General features: G+C 42.3%; 1 protein-coding gene across 1 annotated transcript; it reads right to left on the bottom strand.

Annotated features, from left to right (window-relative positions):
- Positions 1 to 439: 439 nt before the first annotated feature.
- LOC137882319 (N-lysine methyltransferase SMYD2-like) lies at positions 440 to 7,490 on the bottom strand. Its single transcript, XM_068724555.1, has 12 exons — positions 7,261 to 7,490; positions 5,702 to 5,765; positions 5,203 to 5,313; positions 5,056 to 5,116; positions 4,223 to 4,347; positions 3,920 to 3,987; positions 3,274 to 3,376; positions 2,009 to 2,119; positions 1,769 to 1,889; positions 1,361 to 1,535; positions 1,063 to 1,171; positions 440 to 666 (listed from the first exon to the last, which is right to left on the bottom strand). The coding sequence occupies exons 1-12, from the start codon at positions 7,425 to 7,427 to the stop codon at positions 586 to 588; spliced, it is 1,296 nt and encodes a 431-aa protein (XP_068580656.1). The 5' UTR covers positions 7,428 to 7,490; the 3' UTR covers positions 440 to 585.
- Between the last annotated feature and the right edge of the window lie 920 nt (positions 7,491 to 8,410).

Consider the following 8,410-nt stretch of genomic DNA (forward strand, 5'->3'; position numbering starts at 1 on the left):
ATAGTGTGCGTCTGTTGGAGAGGGTTTCTCTCGTAGTGCTGGAGACGTGTGTTGGTGCAGAGCGCTGTGTTCTCAGTAGCAGCTTGTTTGAGGACCAGCCCTCCATGGTGATCGGGGAGCTTTAATAGGACCCTTGTCGTGAGGCAGCTGTCCTGATTGGCTGACAGGGATTTTGTTGCCCCCCCCCACACACACACACACACACGTCAACAACTCCACTCTGATGGATGACAGGCTCCAGCTGACGTGTCCGTCACAAGCCACAACAAGCATGAAATCATCAACAATTTGGGATAATCTGATGCTCAACCTGAGTCCAAAATTTAGTTCACAAGGTCAGATTCTCACATTAAATGCATGCTTGGTACAAACATATCTTGCATTCAACAAACTAATACATTCTTGCATACACAACACTGATGCAAAGAGTCCAACCTCCGAAAATCCCAAAATACTTTTAATGCATTGAACTTTGCATAAAAACATGAATGCTCTCTATCTTTGCTTCAGTACCAAAACGTTCTGTGAAGGAGTGGATGCAGTCCCTCGGGTCCAGCCACGTTACATCATTTCTTTACTCTCTCCTCATTTTTGTGTCATCTCTTTGCGCAACTCTGTCAAGTAGAAGTGATCCTTCCCATGAGCCACCTCCATGATGGCCATTGCCTGTTTACACACAAACGAACATAATTTAATAGCATTATACAGCATGAAGCTATGTACTGTACGTCATCTAGGTCTGGGTATATCGAACCTCACTCCCTTTTTGGTACCAACTGAAACTGTGTCTCTAGAACTGCGTAATGAAAACTGTTGAGTTTCTAAAAGCTCAGTAATCGTTGCTTGATGGACAGTTTCCTATTGAATGGCTGCTTGAGAAGGTTTCTTTTGTTACTTTGAAACATTGGTTTTGTCAAAGGTAAGTAATATCAGTAAAGGTAATATCATTGTGAAATTTGAAATGATTCCTGGTGTTTACTTGTATTCACTTGTTTGTTTTTTGTTGTAGCTGTTGTGTTTGAGAATAAAAGTCTGATGTCAAAGGTCAGCGGTGACTGTTACCTTCTTGAGAGAGCTGACACCCACTGAGCGCCTCTCTAGGCCCATGTAGAGCCGGCCCAACTTCAGATACATGGAGGACACGTTCAGAGAGTAGGGGGGATACAGCTTGCTGCATAGGAAACAGCATAGCTGCTGATTAGACTCAATGGCAGATTAAAAAGAGGTCAAATTGAACAAACAGAGACATCCTGACTTTTAGTTCCTGATCTGAGTTGATCTCTAAAAAACACTGAGACCTACAATTCCCACAATGCAATCTACAAGCATCTGTTGCTTAGCTCCATGTGGCCTTCGTCACCTGTAGTGCTTGATGATCTTCTCGCCGTATCTCAGAGCTCCGTATGGGTCTTCCATGTAGAGACAAACCCCCATGGCCTGGTACATCACGTGGAGCATGTAGACGTTAGCGTCGTCAAAGACGGCTCCCATCTCCTCCAGGCTCTGTTCACACATCTCCAGCAACTCACTAGGGGGTGCCACAGAGTCAAGGACTGTGTCGAAACAAGCTGAGGTTTTACTGACAGTCAAAGGGCCTCTGATCCTGTAATCCCATGCTTCACATGTTTCGTCTCGACTCGAAAGCTACTGCAGAAGAACAACGTCTTAAGAAAGCTTCACAAGCACTAAACCTAGCTGCAGGTCTGCTTGAATTCAAGTAAAAGTGCAGATCTTGTGTCAGAGTCAGTGTAACTTAGTGAGAGGATATTCTTTGTGTGCTTCAGAGCCCGGAACTCTCTGATGGTTTTCCTGGCGTACCGCACCATGTTGCTGATGACGTCTGGCTCTATGGGGTCACTCCGCTTACGCACTTTTAACTTGTCCTTGTCCTAGAGATGAAGACAAGGACAACCAAACTATGAAGTTTTGTTTCTGTATTGTACACATGAGTTCTAATAGCAGCTCTATGATTGTATGATTGTGTCTTTGTCCACTCGGCACCTCTTACCTTGGACTTGGTTTTGCAGTCCTGGCAGTCACAGGTGAAGTAGTAGGACTCTCTCAGCCTGTTGTTGCGGTCGTCTGCTGGATAGAGCAGGTCTATGTAGCTGATGAGCACCTAGAGGTGGAAATGACACACGACACAGGAGAGTCCTAAACACTGGGAATGAACGCTGTCATTACTGGACCTTTTGTTTTTGTTGGAATGTCTCAATTTGCTGCCACATAGATCTTAAACAGCAGGTTAAAGATCAGTCTGAAAATAACCCCACTGGCTTCTTGAATCAGCTGCCACACACACACACACACACACACACACACACACACACACACACACACACACACACACACACACACACACACACACACACACACACACTTCCTCTACAGCGCTGCCGTGTCACACTGACAGTAGACTGTCATTGTACTTCACACTCCTGTCTCCATAGTCTTTTCCACTTTAAGATGCTCTCATCCACGATGTGTTTTACTCCAAAGCCACCCGTGTTGAAAAAAAAGACTAGAACCACAAACCCATCCAGCCTGTTTGGAGATCTGACGGAATAATTTGACATTTTTGAGAAATATGATTATTCGCTTTTTTTCTTGAGAGTGACAGGAGGCGATTGACAGCACTGTCATGTCTGAACGTGAATACAAAGCTAACTGCAGCAGGCTTTAGACTGTCGTAACACAAAGACTGGAAACAGGGAGCAGCTAACCTGACTGTGTGCAAAGGAGCTGTAACAACCTGATCTCCACTGTGTTTGGGTTGCCTTGCAACCTTATGCCGATGACAAGATTCCAGGAAGTTACTGTGCCTGGCAGATAACCCCTGTAAACCCCAAAATGTCAAAACAAGTGACACATAATGTGTTCATTATTTAGCGTAGATTTTTTTTTTTACATTTGCTAGCTGAAGCTCCCCGTTTCTAGTCTTTATGCTAAGCTAAGTTAATCGTGGAGAGTGGTTTGTTCTAATTGTTCTATCATGAAAGCGAGAAGGCACATTGTCAAAATGTTGAATTATTCCTTTAAACTCACACTTTAAATCAGAAAACAACGCCTGACTTACACATCATTCAAATGTGATCAATCCCTGTATATTACTGTAAGATCACAAGGAAGTATTGCATCATTTTAACACAACACACATGCTGTTCTTTGTTTCTATTGGTGCGCACTGAACCACTAATTTGAATTGAATGGAGCTCACAGACAGACACGCCCCCCCCCCCCCCCCCTCTAATGGCAGCTGTCCCCTTTCCTCACTTCATCTCCAGGCTTCATGTTCTTCACCGCCCGAACCTCCGCCGACGTCCCGTTGTATGTGACTATGACGCTGGGAAGACAGCTGTGGTTTATCAGAGCCACGCTGTGAAGAGACGGACAGAGAGAGACAGATGAGACGAACTATCAAGCTCTCTACGTTCTTACAAAGGAAGAAGTAGGAGCAGAGAGAGAAGTGACAACTTCTCTACAGATGTGTGACCCTTAAATATGTTGGTGACCGTCCTATTATCTGGGTGGCAGGATGGAAACAACTTTTCAAATAACTTAAATAATTTACCCTCACACAGCCTTTTTAAAAACTTAAGAGCCTCAGCAGGGAGACGATTTTACCACCACAGGAATGGAATAACATGGCTGTCTCTCTCCAGAGTGTTTTATTCAAGAACAATGACTGGAGTCCAAATGAAATGACCACTGTCCCAAAATAAAATGAGGGAACTAACACATGTCCAAAGAAGCCACTGAGAGACAAACACTGAGACATTGACACACACACACACACACACACACACACACACACACACACACACACACACACACATATATAATGTAGGGAGTGTGTGATGTACTGTGCCTGCGTTGTTGAATCAGTACAGAATGTGTTCATGTGAGTTGTCCTTCTTACTCTGGGTAGAGTGCAGTCCCCATGTGGGACAGTTCATCGTCCTCTACAGTGAAACCATTACAGGCAACCTGTTGAACAGAAGACACAGGAAAGAGTCAAAGTTCTGTTGACGTTTCTCCATCAGAACATACATCACTTGTCTTTGTTCCTCCTTCGCTCCAGTGGTTGATGGGGAAGTCACGGACAAGCGGATTGTTAATATCACAGAATCCATGCTAAGGGCTATTTGATGAGGACAGACAAAAAGACTAAGAGTAAGAATCTCTAGATATCATTGTTAGCACGTGTGTTTGTGAGCGGTACCTGGGAGAAGAGTGTGAGAAGGTCTTTATGGTCAGGAAGCTCCAAATGTTTGGAGAAAAAACGATGCAGTCCGGCAACATCTGCCTCGTTCATCTCTCGTCTCTCATTATCTACGTCCTCCACGTCTGTTACAGGGGGGACAGACACATAATGTGTCTTTATTAACTTGTATTTAACAAGCATAGTGCGCATGATTTCCTTTATTATATGAAATACTAGTTTGGGTAATTTGTAGGAAATCTTATCTGCACAAAACAACTGACCGGTCCAGAGCTTTGAGCAAAACCTGCGCAGTTTGTCTTCAAATCTTTATGATTTACCATCTCTCACAGTCGATGTCTTTGCATTGTATGTGTTGAAACATCAAACTTTAACAGCCTAGAATTAGATTTGTACGCCACATACACCATACACTTTTATACATGTATTATTCTTTAACGTCAGGGAATATTGATTCATGAGTTTGAACCGAACCTCAACTATAAGTTCTCTTGAGAAGACTAACTCCATCAAACACCAGTTCCCTTGTGTGTTAGTCTAAAGTGCTCCTTCCCATTCAAGTTGTTGCACTCAGTTACATTGTCTGATGGCCATTCGACCCACACCTACAGGATATATATAGAGGAGGCCCTGGGGTTCTCTCAGTCTAATCTCAATGGGTTGTGCTGTTTTAAGAGGATATCTAGTGACCCTCAGGACTGAAGTACAAACTCAGACTCTCTGGACACTTTATGCTGAATCTGACGCTTTCCAGGAGAGCTTATCACGGTTTTTCACCCAAAGAGCATTTAAAGTCAAATCACAAACATGTGTGTTAAAGGACAATTACTCACGTGATTGTATCTCCTCAATGAGCAGGATCTTCTCAGAAACACATCTTTCTTTCTGCGTTTTCTGTGGAAAAGAGGCCCGATTAACAGAAGAACGAGCTCAGTGAACCACAGTACGTGTCAGTCTTTGTCTTTTATTAACTGTCCAACCTTCTTGGCGAGGATCCGGGCCACCAGGCGAGATATCTCTGATGGGCACCAGTTCTCTTTGAATGCATTCATGGCAGAGCACTCCAGCTTGTGCATGGCCCAGTCCGCTCTCTGCACACAAACACACAACCCTGGAGCTCAACGCCGATTCAAATGTGAACATCGAAGGTGGAGCAAACAATCTTTATTTTGTATTATCCTATCCATTCTCTGATTTAGTTTATCATTACCATGGTTATGCTCCTTATACACCAGAAAACTAGATAATAAGATGAATGAAAAAGGGGTGAAACTTGTAGAACCTCTTTACTACTGATCTGGCAAACATGTGAGGAAGGACATCTTGTCTGTTGAGATATTTCACTCCTGATAAAATGTCCACAAGCCAACAATATCATTCCTTGAGGGAATCTGTTAGTTTTTCAATACACAAATAGTTACAATACAAGGTCCAACATCGTTCACAGGAGTCATGACATCACAGTCTGTAGTGCACTACCTGGCATTTCACATTGCAGTAGAAGGCTTTCTTGCACTTCCCACATTTTGCCAACTTCTCTTTCCTGTGTATGAAACAAAAACCGGGTTTATTAGTTCATGGATAGTGAACGGCACATGATTAGAAAGTGACTTAAAGATCATCACACTTGTATAAGTTACTTCTCCAGATACAGAAACAACACTCAGAGTACATCGACCTGCATACAAAGATCGACCTGCAGGTATCAGACCGTATCTGTATGTGAGTGTGTACTAGTATGTGAGTGTGTTCTAGTATGTGAGTGTGTTCTAGTACTGGAGTATCTAGCTGCTGTAAATCCTGCTCCATTACTCTGAAACAAGACGCAGCAGTTGCTGCTGGCCGGTCGGAACTGCTGCAACGAAGCGCTTTAACACATTCTGTGGTATTAATAGAGCCGACCTTATGACTGACCAGCTGTCTCTCTCCGCCACATTGGAAAGCAAAGAAAAAGTCCAACATGCTGCTTAGTGGTTGGTGGACTTGATTGGCTGGAAACACACTACCTGATGTAAAGTGCAGGTGCAACCCAGACCTGCTCTACACACAGTACCAAGTGAAGTGAGGGTATCAAACATAATGGATTCCCTCACAATGTGTTGTGTGTAACTGCATCAGGCTCGTGGCTTTTCACCTGATATCAAGATATAAAGATTGACATTTTACAGAATCCAGACTGTGCACATAACTAGACTTCAGCAAGTTTTCAGTTTTGAGTCGGATCATTAAAGCAACAGCATCTACGGATTCAGAAAGACAACTTATAGTAGCGTCAATGTAAATCCTCCATGATGAACCTCACAGAAAAGACTTCATACCTGTGCATGATTGACTGTATGAATACTGAAATATTGATTTATCAACAGTTGAAGTTTGTTTCTCATTGTTATTATTATGTCTAGGCTATATATATATATATATATATATATATATATATATATATATATATATATATATATATATATATATATATATATATATATATATATATAGATGCTATAACACAAGCACAGACAATCCAGAGCTGAATGAAAAGGCATGTCACAACATGATTTATGATTATTATTACGACCATTAATGTAGCTGTGTGTCACTTTGCACTTACAGTATCTCAGGAGAATATTGTATGTATCACTCCATCACTACACATAATAGAATAGTATGTGTCAGCAAAAATAGAGCAATTTAAAGCCCCATCATTAATCACAAAGTACGTACATAAGTACATATTTTGCAAATGTTCACGATTCACTCCCGCAGTGGCTCAGAGAGGACAGGATATGATAACCAAAACAGATTTCATAGAGTGACATTTTTATGACAAAGAGCATATGGTTCTGTGTGTGTGTGTGTGTGTGTGTGTGTGTGTGCGCGCGCGTGTTTGCTGGTCAATACGGTCAAAAACAGAGAATATGGCTCGTAGTTCAATAGATTAGCGTCTCATCAGACAAATGAAACTCTTTGTGAACGTGCACGTGTCTGCAGTATCGTGCAGACAGAGAAGGAGACGCGCTGTCACGTCATGCAGGGACACTTGCCTGGTGAAGCAGAACTCGCAGTAGAAGCCTCTCTCCTTCACTGACAGCACGCACGAATACGCCGGGCTGGAGAACAGCAGCTCTCCCACTTTAAAGGGTCTGGTCACGCGGAGACCTCGTCCTTTACCCGGACTGTCAAACCTCTCGAGTCCCGCGATGCTGCCCATCACAGCGGCTTCTTCGCTCGTCTTCCTCCGCAGTGACTTCTTCACTCACGAGGACCCGGGAGCTGTCACGTTGAGGTGGATTCCCTCTGATACGAAGTGTGCCCCTGTCTGCAGGAGCGCGCACATGCATCAGTGTTGGTGGAACTACACCGGATTTCACCGGAGAAGGATGAATGAAACACTGCAACGTGCAGAGTGGTCCATTGTTTTACTATTGTTGTTTTAAGCAACGAGGTTTTACAAAGTGATACATGACTTATTCACCAAACATACTGCGTTTCTTCTTGAAATACTAGCCTATCATGATTGTTTTGTAACAGCACACTATTCTGTGTTACAATGTTTTACAAAGTTAGGACAGCCAGTAAGTCGAGCCTGATGTTTCCTACACATAACAAGAATGATCCGGTCACTTCCATCCAGGAATAAGGCTGGTTAATGAAACACGGTCCTCTGTATCAGTATCCATAACGGAAACAATATCTGATGAACTGACTGACTGAAAAAAAATAGGATCAGTGTATTTAATAATTCTTTTTCGACATTTTGACTTTTTTTCTGAACAGGACGTGTCCTGAGTCAAAGTGTCAAGGTTTTTTTTCGACATACTATACTATGACTTTATTCGATATGCTCTACGATGACTTTATTATGGGTTTTTTCGACATACTATACTATGACTTTATTCGACATACTATACTATGACTTTTTTGACACGCTATACTATGACTTTTTTATGTTTTTTTTCGACATACTATATTATGACTTTTTTATGTTTTTTTTCGACATACTATACTATGACTTTTTTATGGGTTTTTTCGACATACTATACTATGACTTTTTTCGACATGTCATAGTGTGTGGGTGACTGTGGAACACTGGGTTAAGAGGGTTGTCTGGTAATTGCAAGGTCAAAGGTTTGATCCTTACGTGTCTAAGTGCCAAGGTTTTTTTTTGACATAATATACTATGACTATTTTTTT

This window comes from Cebidichthys violaceus, unplaced genomic scaffold (genome assembly GCF_023349555.1).
Source record: "Cebidichthys violaceus isolate CVI_PGR_0920_01 unplaced genomic scaffold, fCebVio1.0.p SCAF_31, whole genome shotgun sequence".
Taxonomy (NCBI): domain Eukaryota; kingdom Metazoa; phylum Chordata; class Actinopteri; order Perciformes; family Stichaeidae; genus Cebidichthys; species Cebidichthys violaceus.